The sequence below is a fragment of the Thamnophis sirtalis genome, unplaced genomic scaffold (assembly GCF_051295495.1).
Source record: "Thamnophis sirtalis isolate CommonGarterSnake01/CBP01778 unplaced genomic scaffold, rThaSir2_p1.2 scaffold_4, whole genome shotgun sequence".
Taxonomy (NCBI): domain Eukaryota; kingdom Metazoa; phylum Chordata; class Lepidosauria; order Squamata; family Natricidae; genus Thamnophis; species Thamnophis sirtalis.
Genome location: NW_028261384.1, coordinates 131,506,414 through 131,529,304, shown reverse-complemented (window position 1 = coordinate 131,529,304; position 22,891 = coordinate 131,506,414). Strand labels below are relative to the sequence as shown.

Here is a 22,891-nt window from a genome sequence, read left to right as displayed (position 1 = left end):
CTGTCAGCAGGCAGCGACCAAACGTTTAGCCCTCACTGCTCTAAAAGGATGCAAATGACCAGCTGTCTGCAAGGAATATAAATCAGTCTTCCCCACCATCCTGTCAGAACTGAAGAAGCTTCTTGGATGAGAAGCGAAATGTCTTCAAAAGAAAAAAAACAAGAAAGTCCAGTTGCCTCCTGAAAAAGAACCTTTGCTTGCCTTGCTTTTTATTTATTGTTAGTTTAATATTTTTAATGCAAACAAACATAGACATATAAATCTAAAAAGAAAGAAAGAAAGAAAGAAAGAAAGAAAGAAAGAAAGAAAGAAAGAAAGAAAGAAAAGGGGGCAAAACTAATATTACAGTTCACCCCTCCACCCCTGGAGATCTTGGTTTTTCCCCCCTTATATTTCTTCTTGTTTCTTGTTTTTTTCTTAAAGGGCAGTAAAAAAGGAAAAATAAGCCTCATTTTCCCCAAGTTAGAATTAAGACTTTAAATAGGTGACTTATATTTCTCCCAAAGGGCAACATTTAAGTGTTATTGTACCTACCTGTTTCTAAAGGAAAAAGTACGCGGGCAATGAGATGCTTGCTAAAAAATATATATTAAATCCATGTTTAATATTTGATATTGGAAGGAAAAATGTCAGTTCTCTTTTTGGAGTGAGTGAAAGAATTCAGGAAGTCAAAGGGAGTCATTTAGAGGGATTTTTCAGCCCATTCCTCGTTAGTATAGTGGTAAGTATCCCCGCCTGTCACGCGGGAGACCGGGGTTCGATTCCCCGACGGGGAGAGGTGATTTTTTTCCCCCCCTCTCCAATTACCTTTTGCAAAATTCAATGCAGCCAAAAGCGCCTTTCTCCGAGGATCTAACCTTGCAGGAAAGGTTTTGGGAAGATGTGATCTCGGATAGGGGAGGAAAGCTGCACGATCCTCTATTAAAGGAGTTTTTATAGCAACGGGGTCTGGTTTGGGGAATTCTGGGAGTTGAAGTCCAGACGTCTTAAAGTGGCTAATAAGAAATCCTGCTCTATACTATAAAATTAAAATAAATCACTATTTCTCTTTTCAGAGACAGTTTGTTATTAAATTACTGCCAGAAAAGAAAAATTAGGCTGTGCCTTTATTTGGATTCATCGGCATTGAATTCGTTTGTTTTGAAGGTCAGAACATTGTCACATTCTTAATCCTCTTTCAAATCTTGGGTAAAAGTTCACACTAAACGATCGCCTGTTTCTTCGTAGAGGTCTCTGTGGCGCAATCGGTTAGCGCGTTCGGCTGTTAACCGAAAGGTTGGTGGTTCGAGCCCACCCAGGGACGCTTTGAGTTTTTTATTCTTAGGAAAAATGAGAAAGATCAGAAATAGAACTGCTTATTATGATAAGTCCGCTGGATTTCATTTTGCCATCTCTGGTTTTAAAGCGATTATTCCAGCATCAGCATTTGTGAACTAGAGTTGGATGTATATACTGCAGTGTATGCCTGTAGTTTTTATATATACATTCTATTATAATTAAGCATACCACCTCTGGAGTGAATGAAGCTGCTGTACTCTAATTCTGTGTTTCTCTACCTTGGCAATTTTAAGACATCAACATTTGTGCAGAAACGGATAGACGGACACTAAAGATAAGAGAAAAGGAAGGTACAGAATATTTTCGAACATGGGGCTTATTTTACAAATGGTTGGGTAATAGAGATAGAAATTAGGAGCAGGAAAAGTATTATCAGGCAAGCAAATTGACCCAGACAATGCTGTGTTGACAAAGCAGCTATGCATGTTAAATGAAAATGTATAAACTGTTAAAAAAAAACCCACATACTTGAGTAAAGTTGCCATCGTTGGAGTACAGATAGTTCTTGACTTACAACCGTTTGTTTAGTGAGCGTTTAAAGCAGGGGTGGGTTCCTGCCAGTTCTAACCTCTTCTCTAGAAGAGGTTCCACAAATCTACAGTGCCGTTTAGAACCGGTTCCAGCTCCCTCCCCCCCCCCCGCCCATCCACACATCATCAAGAGTCCTCTGGGATTGGGCGGCCTATAAATCCATTAAATACAATACAATACAATACAAGATGAAGAGCGAAAGGAGGAATTCTGGGAGTTGAAGTCCACAAGTCTTAAAGCTGTCAAGTTTGAACACACCTGGTTTTTTTTTTTCTAAAGGGTTAGGGGTGCAAAGGTCTTCTAACTTGACAGCTTTAAGACTTGCACACTTCAATGCCAGAGTTCCTGAGCCAACATTTTGGTTGCTAAGCAAGAGCGTGGTTACCGTGAGTTTCACCACATTTTACAAGTTGGCCACGCCCACCCAGTCACATGGCTGACAAGCCACTCCCACATGGTCACATGGCCGGCAAGCCACTCCCACAAAGCAGGCTGCACCTACAGAAGAGGCTCTAAAAAAATTTGAAACCCACCACTGGTTTAAAGTTACAAGGTGATTGGAAAAAGTGGCTTGTGGACCTTTTTTTCACACTCACAACTCTTGCAGTATCTCTATGGTCACCTGAATCAAAATTCAGACATGTGGCCACTGACTCATATTTATGACTATTGTGGGGGTCATGTAAATCAGGGGTCTCCAACCTTTCGGACCTCAGGGACCACTGCATTCATAATTTTAAATCCCACAGACCACTAATGTGATCTTCTTAATGACTGTCTGTCTGTGGCTAGGTGGGTCATGTGACTGCGTGGGTGTGGCCAACTCAATGTCACTCATGTCAAGGGAACCCTGGCCGGTCTCTACTCGCCCCTCTCCTCCCAGCCACTCCTCGCCTGCCCACCCGGGCTGCTTAGGGCTCCAATAGGAAGCAGTTGCTGGAGCTAAGCAGCCACCATGAGAAAGAGTCGGTCAGTTCAAATTGGATCTGAGCGAGAAGGAGGCTCAGCAGAAGCTCCTTACTGAGGACTAGGAGCAGAGGCTTTCCAAGCAGAGGGAAGATCTGCGGGAGTGCAAAGCCAGGTGCCGGCGTCCTGGAGGCTCAGCGGGCTGAGATGGTCAGCCAATTCCAGGCTATGATGCAATCCCACTGAAGCAAGGCCGTCTGGCTCTTCGCCACCACTGGCACTTCCCTTTAGGCCTTCGCCCAAAGCCCCCCACCAGGAGGCTGAAGCAGACCCCGAGTCGGAGCTCCTCTCCCCCTCTGACCCGCACAAAAAGACCCTGAAGGGGGAGACTCTCTGCAGCAACACAAGCGTTCATTGCACGTATCCGTCCCAGGGGCCGTAGTGTAATAAGCTACCAGAAAATATAACCCGAAAAGCATGCACAAAATTAATAAGCATGCACAGGCGAGAACCACAGCCTTAGGGAAAGCCACACACACACGTAGCCAGGAAAAGGTTACACTCCGTCACAGAAGAAACATAGTATAATAGGATTAAAAAAGGGTAATAAAGCTGGGGGGAAAAACCCCGAATCTAGCAATGACCGGTCAGAATAACAAAAACACAGAATCTAATCGAAGGTAACACAGACATCACTGACTATTTGCATAGAGCAAACACCTTTGTATGAGCACCTGCACAGGAAACGCCTTCCTCCCCTCCTATGACCGGATTAGCCCAAGGACAAGATACCGGGATGGGCAGAATCCGAAGACAAGATAATCAAGATCAGAGCAGAATAAAAGAACCTTTGTAAATCCGAATTTTACACAAAAGCCTGAAGGGGAAAAACAAAACTGCATAAGAGGGAGAACCAAAATGTGTACGGGGGGGGGGGGGGATTAGAATATTTTATTGAAAAATGAATAAGATTTCTGTCTGAATGTATGATGTAGAAGGATAACAATGAACATAAGCATACCTGATAGTTGATTGGTGGAATTATGCATAATTGAAAATAGTGATATACAAATATAAATGGTTGGTAATTTTTTTTTTCTTTTCTTTCACATTGGGATTATATAAAGGTATACTGTTATCAAATAGACAATCAAGAATGTAAGGGAATTATGATTTATTGGAAAAAAATAATACTAATTGTAATGGAACACATACTGTACAATGAAAGTGAGGTATTTAGTTATACTATATGAAAAATCGGTGATGGTAAATATTATTCGAGAATATGGATGTAAAAATACTTGTAACCAAATGACATGCTGTATGTGATGATGCTTTTTTTCCTGTCTTTTTTTGGTTTTTTTTATATTGTCGAGTGTGTGTGTTGTCTGTTTAATAAAAATTTATATTAAAAAAAAATGTGTACGGGGGGGTGCTGTAGACCCGGGAACGACGGAGCTGTGTCTCATCCTTCCCATTTTTTCTTTCCTCAATAAAACTCATAACTTCCAGGCAGCTCTCTTCACGAAACTTTCTTTCAGCATTGGTGGTGACTCCCGGCTGGGAACAGACCGGAAACCTTTTCCTTCCAACAGGAGTTTGAGGATCCCTGATTAAGTGCAATATAAAAAATGCAAATAATTTTTCCGCGGACCACCAAAATTTTCTCGCAGACCACCAGTGGTCCACGGACTCCCAGTTGGTGACCCCTGATCTAAATCACCTTTTTGCACCTGTTGGAAGAAATGTCCTTCTGGGTTCGGCTCCAAGTGGGGAGAAAGACACTGGAGACATGGAGGCTGCTTGGAAAGATGGTTTTAATGGTGGACAGGACCACATGTCTGGAGTCCTGAACAGAAAGGGTGATCACATGCTTCAACGTTGGTGGAGAAGAAGAGAAGGGAGGAAAAGAAGCAGAGTCCCTGGTTTTATGCCCTCTCTGGCCTTTGATCTTGATCTTGTATTCTGATTGGTTGTCAGACTCCAGTGGGCTCATGCAGGGCAACTCTCTAGGCTGCGTTTTGAATCCAGGTTTGGTTGAGTTCTCAGATGCCATGTGGCCAGTTGGGTAAAGGGCCAATATTATCATGCCTTAATCCCATCACTCTGGAACTGAAGGGGAGAACTCTTTATTATGTAAAGTGGATTAGCTCAGGCTTTAATGGCTCATTGACAAAGGGGGATGGGCAGGAAGCTGCAGGAAGCTATTCTGTCTTTTAGAACATGTTTCTTCCTTTTCACATCCAGAGAAATATTCTGCTTTTTCAATATTTCCTAGGATGTTTCATTTTTTCTGGGAGAGGGCTGGGTGATAACTTCCTACACACCCTTCAGAAAAGCAAAGTCAATGGGGAAGCCAGATTCACTTAACAACCATGTTCCTAACAAGGACTGTAGTGATTCACTTAACTGTGGCAAGGTGAGGGGTAAAATGGAGCAAAATTGAAAACCAATTTCTCACTTAGAAAAAATACCTTTTGGGCTCAGTTGTGGTCCTGAATCAAGGACTGTCTGTGACAGGATTAAACAATCTAAACTAAATTTAAAATTTAAACCCCGATTTCACATATAAAAACCATAACTTGTTGTTTAGAAATTGAGAAATTTACATTTAACATTTCATTTAGGAATTTAAAAATACGAACTTGCATGCTCCTGTCTGTTTAGGAACTCCAAGTAGTAGACATTTATTACACATATTTAATTTGCCATTAAAGGTAAGGGGGATGAAAGAAAAAGAGGCAACCGGTTTATAAAAATGGCATTTATGATTTTCTGTATCTTAAAGATAATGGAAATAAGACAGCTTTAGAGTCTGAAATTAAAAGCCTCACACAACTTGGCAGATTAAAAAAGCTCACTTTTAAAGGGAGTTCTTTCTGCCTTCTTTTAGAGTCTCTAAAAGCTAACTCTGACTTGAAAGAACATTTTTTATATTTTGTTAAGGAGAAAACTAGAGACAACTTCCCACAAATCTAAACTTTCGGGAACCGGGAAATATTTCGCACTCTTGGTTTAAAAAAAAAAAGCAAAGCTACTTTTGCTCATGAAAAAAATGCTAAATTAAGCCAACGAATAACATGGATTTAATTACTGAGCTATTCTAAAGAACAGCATCTAAGGATTTGCAGGGTCTGCAAAAAACGAAATGCTGATGGAGGAGGGGGGGACTAGACCCTAAGCAACTTTAAACAACTCAACACGAGCTTCCCCCACTCTCCTTTTCAGAAGGGGAACCCAGCATTTTTTTTCTACATACCAGCCTACTTGATAACTTTATGTAAAATTGTGCTGATTAAACGCTGTTTGCATGATACAAGGATTTTGAGGACTTCCCAAAACAAAGGAAAAAATAAAGTGGATGGACCTTATCAGCCAGGAGGAAATGCAAGAAGTCTTTATTTCAAGTGGAAGTCCATAAACCTTGGTAGAAGAGCCCTTTGGCATCCCCCTTTCTCTCTCTCTCTCCCTTTCTTCTCATCCCTAAAATAAGTCATGATTTCGGCATAAAGCGGCATATAGCCAGCTCTGTATATCACAAACTTATTTTTCAGATAAAGTTTTTTAAAAAAAGCAAAGAGAACAGTCCTGTTTCTTCCTAGATAGCTATGACTGGGACTTGAATATATCTTTAATACCAAGAGGATTTCCTGGAATCAGGTTCTCATATCAAAGTATTAAATCAGTATAGTTTTTAGGACAGCAAATTTCTACCAGGAAAAAAAAAATTCAACACGTTGGACAGAGAGCCCCAAATTTGCATATTGGATTTTCTAATTGTTCTTCTGAAATCACATCACATTGCAAAGTAAACCATTGTATTACTTCACAAGTAAACAGGGCTTAGATTCGAGGGGGAAGTTTTTTCTGGGATGTGATGATCCCACTCTTAGGAAAAAACCCACCAACAAAATAGATCTACTTTGGTCTAAATAGATCTATCTGTATTCCCCCCCCCCTTTTATTCATTTTGCCTGCCAAAATACTGAATCAAGAGTTGCTTACATGCTCCTATTTTTACAAATTAATCAGGGCGAAGGAAATATGTACATTTTACTAGAGACAGAATGAAGAAGAAATGATTTATTCCCCTCTCTCTTTGCTGTTAGATTCTAATAGAAAAAAATTAGCTGTAACTTGTTCTGGTGGTGGAATAGCCAAGAAACAGATAGGTTAAGAATATGTCCTGATGTTGTAGATGCTTTGTAATATTTAGCAGTTCTTATTTATGTTTGCTAGTGTGTATTGCCAAACACCCACAAAATAGACCTACTTTGGTCTAAATAGATCTGCATCTGTATTTTTCTCCTGGCTTTATTCCTTTTGCCTGCCAAAAGGCAGAACTAAGAGTTGCTAACATGCTCCTTTTACAAATTAATCAGGGGGAACAAATAATGGAATGATAAGGATAAGGGATACAGTTAACAATATTACTACCATAACAAAAGGAACCTGGACACAAATCTGTTTATCTCAAGAGAATTTCTAATGTTCTTCTGAAATCACAACATATTACAAAGTAAACCATTGCATTACTTTACAGGTAAAAGGGGCTTGGATTCGAGGGGGAAGTTTTTCTGGGATGCGATGTGGATAATCCCACTCTGGGGAAAAAAACTACCAACAAAATAGATCTACTTTGCTCTAAATTGGTCTACCTATCCGTATTCCCTCTCCCCGCAACCGCTTATTCCTTTTGCCTGCCAAAACACTGAATCAAGAGTTGCTTACATGCTCCTCCTTTTACAAAGTAATCAGGGTGAAGGAAATAGGTCGAAGATCCCTTCCATCTCCCTCTTTAATAAGTCACGATTTAGGTATAAACCGGCATATAGGTATGTAGATGGTAAACTTATTTTTCACCTAAAGCAAAAAAAGCAAAGAGAACAGCTCTTCCCTTGAGAAAGTGGGTGGCTCTTAAAAGAGCCTTTGGGTCTGTTGAAAGAGACTTTTTTTTCATCTCAAAGCTCGTTTTACTTGGAGCTGGTGTATTTGGTGACGGCCTTGGTGCCCTCGGAGACGGCGTGTTTGGCGAGCTCTCCGGGCAGGAGGAGGCGGACGGCCGTCTGGATCTCGCGGGAGGTGATGGTGGAGCGCTTGTTGTAGTGAGCCAGGCGGGAAGCCTCGGCGGCGATGCGCTCAAAGATGTCGTTGACGAAGGAGTTCATGATGCTCATGGCCTTGGAGGAGATACCGGTGTCGGGGTGGACCTGCTTGAGGACCTTGTAGACGTAGATGGAGTAGCTCTCCTTGCGGCTCTTCTTGCGCTTCTTGTCCCCTTTCTTCTGCGTCTTGGTGATGGCTTTCTTGGAGCCCTTCTTGGGCGCGGGAGCAGACTTGGCCGGTTCGGGCATCTTCAAGCACTTTCTCGGTCTTCCTTCCCTCAGAAAGTGTCTTGCCTAAGGCCGAAGCTCTGTTATTTATAGGCCGCCGACGGGTTCGCCTGCAGCGTTCTTATTGGCCCAGAGGTCTTTTCGTCACGCTCCCCAGCGCGCCAAGTATGCAAATGAGTAGGATTTAAACGCGGCGAGGGGATTGGTCCGCGCGTGAGTCGGGGGCTCGTTCGAGAATTCCTCTCGGAGGCGCTGCGGGAGGGAGGCGTGAAACACGAAGCGCCAATGATTCGTTCACTTCATGTGATCTGAAACTTTCACTGAAAGCCATTCCAGAAAAAAAGGATACCGAACAATCCTTTTTGTTTTTTTTGTTTTTTTGGGGGGGGGGGAGGGAATAAAATAAACTTCTGCATCCCCTCTGCCGCGAGGGAATCCGTGGAAGAAAGGAACAGAATCCAATCCCTGAAATTTCTTCTCGGACAGTTGGAACAATTAATCAGTGGAACAACTTTGACATTGTGGTGTGAACTCCCCTCCAGAAGTTGTGGGGGCTCCAACATTGGCAGTTTTTCAGAAGAGGTTGGATAATCGTATGTCTGAAATGGTATAGGGTTTCTGCCTCAGCAGGGGGTTGGATTAGAAGACCTCCAAGGTCCCTTCCAGCTCTGTTATTCTATTATTCTATTTTATATTCGATTCTATTTCTATTGTATTCCATTCGATTCTATTCCCTATTCTATATTCCATTCTATTCCTATGGTATTCCATTCCATTCTATATTCTATTCTATACTGCATTCTAGTTCTATGGTATTCCATTCTATTCTATTCCCTTTTCTATATTCCATTCTATTCCTATGGTATTCCATTCCATTCTATATTATATTCTATATTGCAGTATATTTCTATTGTATTCCATTCCATTCTATATTCTATTCTATATTCCATTCTATTCCTATGGTATTCCATTCCATTCTATATTATATTCTATACTGCATTCTATTCCTATGGTATTCCATTCCATTCTATATTCTATTCTATATTGCATTCTATTCCTATGGTATTCCATTCCATTCTATATTATATTCTATACTGCATTCTAGTTCTATGGTATTCCATTCTATTCTATTCCCTTTTCTATATTCCATTCTATTCCTATGGTATTCCATTCCATTCTATATTATATTCTATATTGCAGTATATTTCTATTGTATTCCATTCTATTCCCTATTCTATATTCCATTCTATTCCTATGGTATTCCATTCCATTCTATATTATATTCTATACTGCATTCTATTTCTATTGTATTCCATTCTATTCTATTCCCTTTTCTATATTCCATTCTATTCCTATGGTATTCCATTCCATTCTATATTATATTCTATATTGCAGTATATTTCTATTGTATTCCATTCCATTCTATTCTATATTCCATTCTATTCCCTATTCCATACCATTTTATTCTATATTCCATTCTATTCCTATGGTATTCCATTCCATTCTATATTATATTCTATATTGCAGTATATTTCTATTGTATTCCATTCCATTCTATTCTATATTCCATTCTATTCCCTATTCCATACCATTTTATTCTATATTCCATTCTATTCCTATGGTATTCCATTCCATTCTATATTCTATTCTATATTGCAGTATATTTCTATTGTATTCCATTCCATTCTATTCTATATTCCTTTCTATATTCCATTCTATTCCCTATTCAATTCGATATTCCATTATATTCCTATATTATTCAGTTCTATTCCCTATTTCCCATTCCAATTCCATTCCATTGAATTGCAATGAACCAGGACGTCCGAACGCTACCCTTTACCCTCCTCTTCAACCTAATGAGAAATATGTGCAGTTTTTCCTGCATAGCAACCTTCTCCAATCGGGGTGCTGTTCCACCTGGGTTGGATTCCAGATCCCATCAGCTGTGAACAATGAAAGTTGCTGCTGCTGCTGCTGCTGGCAGTTTCCACTGTCACCTTTCAGCTGATGTCCTTTCCAGCCCACCCATTCCCAATTTCCCACAGTCTGGAGCCCCTGAACCCTTGGTTAGCAAGAGCCCTTTCCCCTCCCCCTTTCTCCCACCCTGGAATCCATTATCCTCCAATACACAGTATTGGGGGAAAGGACATTGGATTGGGGCTACATCAAAAAAAAAAGATCAATGATCCCAGGAAAGGGCTGGACGGGGAATGAATAATAAGAGTTGGAAGGGACCTGGCAGGTCCTCTAGTCCAAGTCCCGCTGCTCAAGTAAGAGCCCTCTACCTACCCACCCACCCATCCATCCATCCACCTACCTTCCCACCCACCTACCTACCCATCCATCTACCCTCCTATCTACCTACCTACCCACCCACCTACCTTCCCACCCACCCACCTACCTTCCCACCCATCTACCCACACCTACCTTCCCACCCCACCTACCTTCTCACCCACCTACCTACTCACCCACCCACCTATCCTCCTACCTACCTACCTACCTACCTACTTATCCACCTACCTACCTTCTCACCCACCCTCTACCTTCTCACCCACCTATTTACCCTCCTACCCACCCACCCCCCTACCATCCTACCCACCTTCCCACTTACCTACCCACCCACCCCCCTACCTTCCCACCCACCTATTTACCCTCCTACCCACCCACCCCCCTACCATCCTACTCACCTTCCCACTTACCTACCCACCCACCTATTTACCCTCCTACCCACCCACCCCCTGACCTTCCCACCCCACCTACCTACTCACCCATCCACCTATCCTCCTACCTACCTTCTCACCCACCCCCCTACCTTCCCACCCCCTATCATCCTACCCACCTTCCCACTTACCTACCCACCCCCTATCTTCCCACCCACCTATTTACCCTCCTACCCACCCCCCTACCTTCCCACCCCCTACCATCCTACCCACCTTCCCACTTACCTCCCGACCCACCTACATTCGCACCCACCTATTTACCCTCCTACATACCCATCCACCCACCCACCTACCTTCCCACCCACCCACCTACTTACCCACCAATCCCCCACCACCACCTACCTATTTACTCTCCCACTCACCTACCTACCTACCTACCTACCTACCTACCTACCTACCTACCTACCTACCAGCTAAATATATAAATATATAATTTTCTTCTTTTAAAATGTGAGGCATTTTGTTTTTTAAAAAAAACAAAACTTCATCCAGGAACTCCCGTGTTTTCCTCCGGGGCTGTGTTCCCTGTGCCCCTCCCCTTCCCTCCATCCAATTTTCATTTTTTTGAGCCTGTTCCTTTAAGCGCGTCCCCGACCGACTCGCTTGGTCCTCCGCGGGAGGCGCGCGCGTGGCGGCCTTCGCCCACCCTCCTTCCGCCAGGCGAGGTGGCGTCTCGCGCGTTCGCGGCCGGGGAATCGTTTTCCTCGGAGCATCCCGGCTCAGGGAGCGGCGGAGGTTGAGGAGTGGAGAAGGGTTGGGTTTTTCTTTTTGGGGGACGGAGCTGATTTCCATTTTGCGGCGGGGTGAGTCTGCCTCGCCTTATTGGAGGAGGGGGCGGCTTGATTCCATCTGTTATTATTATCACTATCATCATTATCATTATTATCATCATTATCATTGTTGTTTTGTTGCTTGTTTTGTTATCATTACTACCATTAATATCATTATTACCGTCATTATCACTATTGTCATTATTGTTTTGATTGTTGTTTTATTATCATTATTATTATAATCATTGTCATTATCATTATTGTTGTTTTGTTTTTGTTATTTTGTTATTGTTATCATTATATTCATTTCATTATTGCCATTATTGTTCTGTTTGTTGTTTTGTTGTTATTATTATTACTATCATTGTCATTATTTTGTTTGTTTTGTTGTTGTTGTTATTATTATTTCTTCTATGCATTAAATAATGAAATTCAGTCAACTGTCAGCATCTTAGGTATCAACCAAGTATTATTATTATTGTTGTTATTGTTATTAATAATAATAATTTACTTTATTCATTAAACATGAAACTCAATCAACTGAACATTCAAAAATGCATCAAAAAAACCATTGATTGGTGCTAATGGTTGATACTGGTTGCTGCCAGTGTCCTAGGTATCAACCAAGTACCTTCTTAAATATTTTATTATTAATTAATTAATTAAATATTATTATTATTATTATTATTATTATACAATTGTATCACAGCGGCTAGTTGTTTCGCTGGATTTGGCATTGGTTACTAGTCGGGCCCCACCCAGGGGCCTAGGACGTTGTAACGTATTTTCGTAATATGCGTGCAGATCCAAGCAGTGCGGCTTTTTGCATTTGACTGTTGGTGATTTTGTCAATTTTTAACTGTTTTAAATGTAATTCCAGTGCTTTTGGAATAGCACCCAGTGTGCCAATTACCACTGGAATTACCACTGCTGGTTTGTGCCATAGTCGTTGAATTTCAATTTTTAAGTCCTGGTATTTTGCAATTTTTTCATGTTCCTTCTCGGCGACCCAGTCTATGATTGTGACCTTATTTTTCTCAACCTGTGTGATGTCTGGTGTATTATGCACCAGTATTTTGTCCGTTTGTATACGGAAATCCCACAAGATCTTGACCATCTGATTTTCGGTGACTTTTTCAGGCTGATGTTCCCACCAGTTTGTTGCTGTTTTAATATTATAATTTTTGCACAAATTCCAATGGATCATTTGTGATTATTATTATTATTATTATTATCATCATCATCATCATCATCATCATCGCTTCTATTCATTAAAATAATGAAATTCGTCAACTGCCAACATCTTAGGTATCAACCAAGTATTATATTATTATTATTGTACAATTGTATCACAGCGGCCAGTTGTTTCGCCGGATTTGGCATTGGTTACTAGTCGGGCCCCACCCAGGGGCCTAGGACGTCGTAACGTATTTTCGCAATATGCGTGCAGATCCAAGCAGTGCGGCTTTTTGCATTTGACTGATGGTGATTTTGTCAATTTTTAACTGTTTTAAATTATTAACTTTATTCATTAAACATGAAATTCAGTCAACTGCCAACCTCCTAGGTATCAACCAAGTTTATTATTATTATTGTTATTAATGTTATTAACTTTATTCATTAAACATGAAACTCAGTCAACTTATTATCATCATCATCATCATCATCATCATCATCATCTCTTCTATTCATTAAAATAATGAAATTCTGTTAACTGCCAACATCCTAGGTATCAACCAAGTAATATATTGTTATTATAATATACTTTATTCAATAAACATGAAATTCAGTCAACTGAAACTGAACATTCAAAAATGCATTACAAATACCATTGACTGGCATCGATGGTTGATACAGGTTGCTGCCAACATCCTAGGTATCAACCATGTACCTTCTTAAAATGTTTATTATTTATATTTAAAATATTTATCTGTTGTTTATTTTTTTATATCCCCCCTCTCTTTTATTGTAAGCTGCCCTGAGTCTCTTTTGAGAGTGGGCGGCATACAAAATTTAATAAATAAATAAAATAAATATTTATTAAATAAATATTTATGTTATATTTATTAAATATTATTATTATATACTTTATTCATTAAACATGAAACTCAGCCAACTGAACATTAAAAAAGGTATCACAAATACCATTGACTGGCACTGATGGTTGATACGGTTTGCTGCCAGCGTCCTAGGTATCAATCAAGTAGCTTCTTAAGATGTACAATGTTCTGAGTAGCGCAGATTTTTTTTTTTTTTTTTGCAGTTCCACCAGTGTGGTTGCAGGAAGCTGCAATTTCTTGATGTATTTTGTAAAATTCTTGGACATGGTACCAAGTGCCCTGATGACAACGGGTATCCCTGTTACATGTTTCATCCATAGCCGAATAGTTTTGATGGACGTCCGTGGAAGACAGGCTTAAGATACAGAAGGATCTTGACAAACTTGAGCATTGGGCACTATCTAACAAAATGAAATTCAATGGTGAAAAGAGTGAGGTTCTACATTTAGACAAGAAAAATGAAATGCACGGGTACAGTATAGGTGGTACCTTGCTCAATAGTAGTAACTGGGAGAGGGATCTTGGAGTCCTAGTGGACAACCATTTAAATAGGAGCCAGCCGTGTGCAGCAGCTGCCAAAAAAGCCAACACAGTTCTAGGCTGCATAAATAGAGGGATAGACTCAAGATCACGTGAAGTGTTAATACCACTTTATAATGCCTTGGTAAGGCCACACTTGGAATACTGTATACAGTTTTGGTCACCACGATGTAGAAAAGATGTGGAGACTCTAGAAAGTGCAGAGAAGAGCAACAAAAGATGATTAGGGGACTGGAGGCTGAAACATATGAATGGTTGCAGGAACTGGGTATGTCTAGTTTAATGAAAAGAAGGACTACGGAAGACAGGATAGCAGTCTTCCAATATCTCAGGGGTTGCCACAAAGAAGAGGGAGTCAAGCTATTCTCCAAGGCACCTGAGGGTAGAACAAGAAGCAATGGGTGGAAACTAATCAAGGGAGAGAAGCAACATAGAACTGAGGAGAAATTTCCTGACAGTTAGAACAATTAATCAGTGGAACAGCTTGCCTCCGGAAGTTGTGAATGCCCCAACACTGGAAGTCTTTAAGAAGATGTTGGATAGCCATTTGTCTGAAACGGTATAAGGTTTCCTGCCTAGGCAGGGGGTTGGACTAGAAGACCTCCAAGGTCCCTTCCAACTCTGCTATTGTATTGTATTGTAATTAAATGAAGCCGGCCAGAATGACTTGAATGCCTGGCATCTTTCAACCAGAATAAAGATTTCATTATTTTGTTTCTTTTCTCTTTGTTTCATGGGATTAGCATATTTTAGCGTGTTTGGACGTGCAGGTAGTCCTCGACTTATGACCATTTTTGTTCGAAGTTCTGACGGTGCTGAAAAAAGTGACTTCAGAGCGTTGCCACTTCCCCGTGGTCATGTGATCCAAATTCAGATGCTTGGCAACCGACTCGTATTTATGACGGTTACAGTGTCCCCAGAGTCATGGGATCGAATTTTGCGACATTCCGACGAGCAAAGTCACTCGGGGAAGCCAGATTCCCTTAACAATCGGGTCGCTGACTTAACAACTGCAGTGATTCACTTAACAACGATGGCAAGGAAGGTGTCAGGTTTCCAAGGGATGAAACCCATTCAAAAAAGAAATGTGCAAAGTCCATCTTGGAAAAGAAATTTTGAAAGGTTTTTTTTTTTAAATGACCCCCCCCCAAAGGACGCAGCGACAGTCATAAATATGAACATGATACTTTATAAGTGTCTAAATTTTGATCACGTGATCATGGGGATACTACAAAAGTTGCACCTGTGAAAAACGGTCATGTAATGGCATTTAGGAATTTAGCCAGCATGACCAAGTGTGGTAGATATTAGAAACTAAGAAACACGGGGTGATTTTGTGGCAGATCTGGCTTACCGTATTTTTCAGAGTATAAGGCTGAAAATCTGGGTGAGTCTTATACATCAAATACAGCATTTTTTGCCTGCCGAAGCCCCGCCCCTTCACCAAAATGGCCGTGCATATCCTTATGGAGGTTTTCAGAGAGCTGCTGGGGGCTGGGGAGGGCAGAAATGAGCAAAAAACAGGCCGTTTCCCCACCCCCATGCCCCCAGAAGCACTTTGCAAGCCCCCCCAAGGCTATTCATGCCTTTTAAAAAATGGGCCATTTTGGGGAGGTTTGCAGAGTGCAAAACCTTTTTCCTTTTGGAAAGCTCTTTAACTGATTGATGAGAATTGCATTGATCAAGTGCTGTGCCAGCAGAAACAAAGTCTTAGGTGCTGCAGATTGACAGCAATTTCCTTCTCCAGCACATGGATAAATACACCTGGAAACATCTACCTACCTACCTACCCTCTCTCTCTCTCCCTCCCTACCTACTGTATTTCTCTCTCTTTCTATTTCTCTCTCTATCCCTCTACCTACCTACCTACCTACCTACCTACCCACCCACACACTCTCCCTACCTACCTACTGTATTTCTCTCTCTCTCTTTCTCTCTCCCCTTTTATCTATCTACCTATCTAGCTACCTAACTACTCTCTCCCTACCTACCTACTGTATTTCTCTCTCTTTCTCTCCCTCTCTATCCCTCTATCTACCTACCTACTCTTTTTTAAAAAATTGCCTCTTCAAAACCTTGGTGCGTCTTATACTCCCGTGCGTCTTATACTCCAAAAAATACGGTAGCTTCCATGGAAGATCAACAGGAAAAGCGTTGCATTCACTCCAACAGTAGACTAAGCTTTCCAATTGTATAGGGTAGGGGTCTGCAACATTAAACACTCAAAGAGCCATTTGGGCCCATTTTCCACAAAAAAGAAAACACCTGGAGCCACAAAATCTGGGTGGGCGTGGCCAACTCGACGTCACTCACTCCACTCCCACCCAATCACATGGGAAACCCCCCACCCACCCAGCCATGCCTACACAGGTGTCATGGCTCCTGGTGTTTTCTTTTCTTTGGGAAACATGGTGGCATCACCCAAGTGGGAGTCGCAGCAGAGGGACGAAAGAGCCGCATGTGGCTTTGCAGCCACGGGTTGCTGACAGGTAGTCCTCGACTTACGACCATTTGTTTAGGGACCGTTCGAAGTCAAAACAGAACTGAAAAAAGTCACATACCACCATGTCTCACACTTACGACTATTTGCATGGCATCCTCATAGTGACCGTTGTAGCATCCCAGGGCTCATGTATCACTGTTTGCTACCTTCTGACAAGCAAAGTCAATGGGGGGGGGAGGCAGATTCACTTAACAACTGTGTTCCTAACTTCACGACTGCAACGATTCACTTAACAATTGTGGCAAAAAACATTTGTGGAAAAGGGGGTCAAAACTCACTTTAAGACATGTTTCACTCAGTAACATAAATGTTGGGCTCCGTTATGGCCGTGACGCGAGGATTGCTCGTATTAACATTGTACAATGGGGCCAAAATTCCCTTTACGGCCATCTCGCTTACCAATGTACAATTTGGGCTGAACTTGGGATCGTGAATCGAAGATTACCTGAAAAGTTAGAATGATCTCCCTTCTTTCCGATAAGAAAAACAGCTGGTTTGAGGCTGCGGAAACATAATAAATATTTTCTCTCTGGGTTTCCCGTTGCAGGATTCCAACCATGATGCCAGGGCGTGGCCGGGGGAGACGACTCCAACTTGCAGCGTTCAACAGGAGGGATCTCTCTGCCTCTCTTCAGCGGTCCCCTTTTCCTCGTGCGATGGAAGGAGGCGTATCTGAGGAGGCTTTGGCCGTGGTGGTCGCTCCTGTGGGTTCCTTGGAGCCCAAGATGAAAGAGGGGAAACCTTGCCCATCCTCAATGCCTGACCTGTTATCCTACTGGAAGGAAAAAGAAGAGGAGGAAGAGGTGAACGCTGCTGACCTCGGCAGTTTTTCACCCTCTCCTGTCCCAACGGTGGTGGAGCAGCACCGCCCTTCCGAAGTCCACGAGATGCTTTCCTACTTAAAAAAGGAGGAGGAGGAGGAGGAGGAGGAAGAGCTGGCTGAGATAGCATCCCTGGCCCCTCTACGTGTTCTTCCACCCCCTGCTCCCCCTCCTGTTCTACCAGCCTATATGGCTACACTGGGCAGGTCCATCCTTCCGGGAGAAAGGAAGATGTTCCCTTTTTTCACGCCCGTAACCCACCTCTCTGCTTCAACTCATGCCAAGCGTGTCCGTGACCGGGAGATCTTAACAGCGGGTGGAGTCCCATCACCTGTGCAGAAGAAAACCACCTCGGCTGTTTGGGATTACTTCACTCTGGACCCACAGGAACCTTGCGTGGCTGTTTGTAGCACGTGCCAGAAACGGGTGAGGAGAGGAAAGGATGGAGGCACCCGACCGGGCACCACAGCCCTCCATAAGCACTTGAAGGTCCACCATGGACTTCTCCTGCCAGGTGTTGCGGTGGTTCCTCCATCTCCGCTGATGCCCCTAAAGGAGAGGTCCCACAGCACTCCCATGGTGGTCACCGAGCCTTCTCCTCCAACCTTCCTATTTGCCCGGCAAGAGAGGAACCAACCCTACTACCCTCCCACCCACCCAACAGCCATCCAGTTGGCTTCCGATACCGCGTGGATGCTCGCGGTGGACATGCAGCCCTTCTCCTGCGTGGAGAGTGAAGGATTTTGTCGGCTGATGGCCACCGCTCAGCCTCGTTGGATGATCCCTAGCCGGACGTTCTTCGCCACCAAGGCAGTGCCTGAGTTATCCAAAGTGGTGTCCCGGGCTGTGCGTCAAACGGTGGCCTGCAGCATCGGCCGCATGGTCCATATCACAATAGACACCTGGGGCGACAGGCAAACAGCCATGTACATGTCGGTGACGGGACACTGGATCGCAGAGTTAGCAGGCACCCTCACCAGGCAACACGCCACTCTGTCAGTGTGCACCTTTGAAGGCTGCTCTGCCCCAGAGGACATTTGCCACAAGTTGCAAGAAGTCCTCCAGGATTGGCTGTGCGATCTGAAGACGGGTGGCGTAGTGTCCGACAGCGGAACCAATGCAGCAAGGGCGGTGCAAGAGCTGCGCCTCAAGCACGTTCCTTGCCTGGCCCGTTGTCTGAAGCTGGTCACCAAAGTGTTTTTGGCTGGGGATGCTCAAGTCGAACGTCTCCTGAAAACTTCCAGGAGGATATGCAGCTGCTACCGCCGCTCGTCCGCCGTCCGACGGCGTCTCCTGGAAGTACAGGCCAACTTGGGCTTGCGTCAGCCTCTGGGGCCAAATGCTCAAGCGAGGTCCAACTCCACCTTGCTGATGTTGGAGTGCCTGTATAGGCAGCGTCAAGCCATCGGGGCCATGCTGGATGAAGACGAAGAGGGCTCCCATCTGCTTTTGGCGCCCGCAGACTGGAAGGTGATGAAGTGCTTGGTGGAGATCTTGAAGCCGTTTGAGGATGCCACTGCGCTGGTTATTCGGCCTGACGCAACTCTCTGCCAAGCCCTTCCTCTCCTGTGGTTCTTGGAGGAACAGCTCAGGGCGTTGCGGACCAGATACTACCAAGAAAATAATAATACCGCAGCTCGCCTGACCACGCAGGCGTTGGACTGCCTTGAGGCTGACAATCAGCTGCGGGAAGTAAAGGACAATATGATGTATCGGATCGCGGCCTTCCTTGACCCCCGATTCAGAGACATCACCACCATGAAGCTGGGTGGGACGGACCTGAGTGATGCCGCCCTGCTGAAGGAGCGCATCGTTGACTTGGCCACCAGGTCCTATGTGCCTCCTGGAGGGGCAGATACAGAGTTCTCGCCACTCAGTCACTCTTCTCAAGACCAAAACATCAGTTCCGGCAGCTGTCCCGGCTCAGCAGCTTGGCAGTTCACCATGAAACGCTGGCGGGCCATCACCAAAGGTGATCCTGCTTCCAGTTTGGCTTCTGAAGGGGGAGCAGCCACAGCCCTTCGGGAAATGGAAGAATATCTCCACGACAACGTAGACCATATTGGAGAAAACGCGGACCCCATGCTGTATTGGCAAGGGAAGATGGCGATGTGGCCGGCTCTCTTCAGGGTGGCCGTATTCCACTTTGGGTGCCCACCAACATGTTCGTCATCTTCTGAAGATCTCTGCGGAACCCCCAGTTCATCAGGATCAAGAGACCACCCCAAGAACCTTTCCCCAGCTAACGTTAAAATGTTTGCGTTCATCCGTAGGAATCGCCACCTCATCCCTCCAGATTGGAGGCTCTCCCTTGGAGATCTTTCTTCCCAGAGTCCCCTGGGTCCAAGAGAAGACCTGAGTGTGGAAGAGGAAGATGACCTTCTAAGACTGGATGAAGAGCATGAGGACAAGTGATGAAGAAAACTTCTGGACATGGATTGCTATAGTGGCATACCCTTATTCGTTTGTTACAGCCACAATAACTGTCTTCTCATACCTTATAGAGGTTCTTACACTTGTTAACATTGATTGAAAGTTCCAAATGGAACCTTTGAATTGATAAATGAAGACTCAATCATCCAGGCCTAAAGTATCTAAAAATGATTACTGTATTTTTCGGACTATAAAATGCACTCACCGCCCCCCCTAAAAGTGGGTGGAACTGTCTATGTGTCTTATAGAGCAAATGTTGCCAAAGCCCTGCCCACCCGCCGGCCCCCATCCTTCGGCCTCTGCCTCTTAGCAATTTGCTTCCTTGCAGCAAACAGCAAACAGCCTGAATTAGCAAGAGAAGCTGATTGACGGTTGGATCGGCCTCCCAGAATACCAATGATCAGCTGTTTCAGACTGCGGGGATTGCCACTGCTGTCTCTGCCTCTGCGTGTCCCGTTTCGGCCTCTGTGCACCCCATTGTTGGCCTCCGCTTGCCCCATTTTCGGTCTCCGTGCATCTTGTTTTCGGCCCATTCCAGGCGGTGGGGATTGCTGCGGATTGCTGCCGCCATTTGGTGTTGTTAGGCAGCAGCGGCAGTGATCTCCGCCACTTGGAACGGTCTGAAAACAGGATGCGCGGTGGCCGAAAATGGGACATGTAGAGGCGGTGTTAGGTGGCAATGGCGGCTATGGGCAGTGGCAATCCCCGCAGCCTGGAACAGCTGATCATCGGTATTCCGTGTGGCCGATCCAACAGTCAATCAGCTGCTCATGCTAAATCAGGCTGTGTTGAAGCTGACCAGTCTGTTTGCTGTTTGCTGCAAGGAGGCAAATTGCTAGGAGGTAGAGGCAGATTTTTTGTTCTTGTTTTTTCCCCCAAAGGGTAGGTGTGTCTTCTAGTCCGAAAAATATGGTAAATCATGGCAACTTAGCAGTAGCAGTAGACTTATATACCGCTTCATAGGGCTTTCAGCCCTCTCTAAGCGGTTTACAGAGAGTCAGCATATTGCCCCCAACAATCTGGGTCCTCATTTTACCCACCTCGGAAGGATGGAAGGCTGAGTCAACCCTGAGCCGGTGAGATTTGAACCGCTGAACTGCTGATCTAGCAGTAGCCTGCAGTGCTGCATTTAACCACTGCACCACCTCGGCTCTTACTGGACCAAAGTTTGTTAAATTGTGGCATTTTGTTACCCATCCAAGTAATTTCTTCAGTCAATTTTTTTAAAAAATTAGAGAGTTTCTCCCCAAAATGTATTGCAAGGTGTAAATGAAGACTCAATCATCCAGGCCAAAAGTATCTTAAGAAGGTGAAATCAGGGCAACTGGACCAAAGCTTGTTAAACTGAGATGTTTCGTCACTCATCCACATAACAAGAGTTAGTATGTTCCAACTACTTTCTGACTCTCCGCCTTACTATTTCTTTTTATTTTGACTGAAGAAGTTACTTGGAGGGGTAATGCAACATCTCACTTTGATAAGATTTGATCCAGTTGTCTGGGTTTGACCTTTTTACACACTTGAAATCAACTTTTCTTCTTCTGGTCTTCTATCTAGACTTGTGGTAGTGTGGTGGTATCTCCCCCATTTCACATGTAGAAAAGTAGTTTCTGTTTTTTTGGTACTCAACTGATAAAATTCTCGAAATAGGGTGAGGAGCAGGGGTGGGTTCCTGCCCCTTCTAACCTCTTCTATAGAAGAGGTTTCACAAATCTACCGTGTCGTTTAGAACCGGTTCCAGCTCCCTCCCCCCGCCTGTCTGCACCACACTTGCCCTGCACGCCACTCACTGATTGGCTGGCTCACCAATTGCCCGGCCCGCCTCTAAGAGTCCTATCTAAACCTTAAAAGTCTTAAAGCTGTCAAGTTTGAACATCCCTGGTTTTTTTTTCTCTAAAAGGTGAGGGGTGCAAGGGTCTTTAAGCTTTAAGACTTGCGTGCTTCAAATGCCAGAGTTCCTGAGCCAACATGACTGGAGGAGGAATTCTGGGAGTTGAAGTCCACAAGTCTTAAAGCTGTCAAGTTTGAACACCCCTTGTTTTTTTTTTTCCTAAAGGGTTAGGGGTGCAAGGGTCTTGTAACTTGACAGCTTTAAGACTTGCATGCTTCAAATGTCAGAGTTTCTGAGCCAACATTTTGGTTGCTAAGAAAGAGCGTTGTTAAGTTAGTTTCACCACATTTTACAAGCTGGCCACGCCCACCCAGTCACATGGCTGGCAAGCCACTCCCACCCGGTCACATGGCCAGCAAGCCACTCCCACAAAGCAGGCCACACCTACAGAAGAGGTTCTAAAAAAATTTGAAACCCACCACTGGTGAGGAGGCTTCCTTAACACCTACTGAGGAGGTGTTGAGAGCCTGCCCTACCTCCTACCCTTAAAAAAAATGTTGCTTAAATCGAAAAGTCATTTTGGTCCATAACACAAGTAATCCTCAGGTTATAAACATTCATTCAGCAACGGTTCAAAGCTAGGACGGTGGTGTCTACAGCTGATCAAGAGTTCTGTCTGTTGTAGGATTCTGTGATTGTGATCGCAGCAAGCCACAGTTCTGTGACACTGATTTCCAACTTTGCCAAGATAGGTCATTGGGGAAGCCAGCAGGAGGTCAGAAGTTAATTGCGGGAGGTCCTCACTTAATGACTCACGGTGTCCTTGCTTAATAAGGACAACTGGGGCTGTTGGAATTGCTGTCATTAAGCAGCATGTTCTTGTGGCACTTCACTGTCTGATAATGGCCCAGTTCTAGTCTTAAGATGCCACTGTAACCTGAGGATTGCCTGTCTATTTTTGTTCGGTTTTCTCTAGAATAAGCTTTGGTTGGTAGGTAGGTAGGTAGGTAGGTAGGTAGGTAGGTAGGTAGGTAGATGTTTCCAGGTGTATCTATCCATGTGCTGCAGAAGGAAATCGCTGATAATCTGCAGCACCTAAGACTTT

The 22,891-nt window shown here is 43.8% G+C and overlaps 2 protein-coding genes and 2 non-coding genes across 4 annotated transcripts; 3 read left to right on the top strand and 1 right to left on the bottom strand.

Annotated features, from left to right (window-relative positions):
• The first annotated feature begins 704 nt into the window (after window positions 1-704).
• Window positions 705-776, top strand: TRNAD-GUC (transfer RNA aspartic acid (anticodon GUC)). The gene has a single exon. It is a non-coding gene; the product is annotated as a tRNA-Asp (tRNA).
• A 453-nt stretch (window positions 777-1,229) lies between these two features.
• On the top strand, window positions 1,230-1,303 carry TRNAN-GUU (transfer RNA asparagine (anticodon GUU)). Its single transcript has one exon. It is a non-coding gene; the product is annotated as a tRNA-Asn (tRNA).
• Window positions 1,304-7,702: 6,399 nt separating this feature from the next.
• Window positions 7,703-8,147, bottom strand: LOC148046654 (histone H2B 1/2/3/4/6-like). The gene has a single exon (XM_087712081.1). The coding sequence runs from the start codon at window positions 8,127-8,129 to the stop codon at window positions 7,749-7,751; it is 381 nt and encodes a 126-aa protein (XP_087568207.1). The 5' UTR covers window positions 8,130-8,147; the 3' UTR covers window positions 7,703-7,748.
• Window positions 8,148-17,310: 9,163 nt separating this feature from the next.
• On the top strand, window positions 17,311-20,145 carry LOC106556614 (zinc finger BED domain-containing protein 6). Its single transcript, XM_014075602.2, has one exon. It carries the CDS (start codon window positions 17,358-17,360, stop codon window positions 19,935-19,937), a length of 2,580 nt encoding a protein of 859 aa, XP_013931077.2. The 5' UTR covers window positions 17,311-17,357; the 3' UTR covers window positions 19,938-20,145.
• Window positions 20,146-22,891: the final 2,746 nt, after the last annotated feature.

What these genes read in the sequence shown, in the direction of transcription:
- LOC106556614 (XM_014075602.2), top strand. Translation starts at nt 17,358, where the DNA reads ATGGAAGGAGGCGTATCTGAGGAGGCTTTGGCCGTGGTGGTCGCTCCT.
- LOC148046654 (XM_087712081.1), bottom strand. Translation starts at nt 8,129, where the DNA reads ATGCCCGAACCGGCCAAGTCTGCTCCCGCGCCCAAGAAGGGCTCCAAG.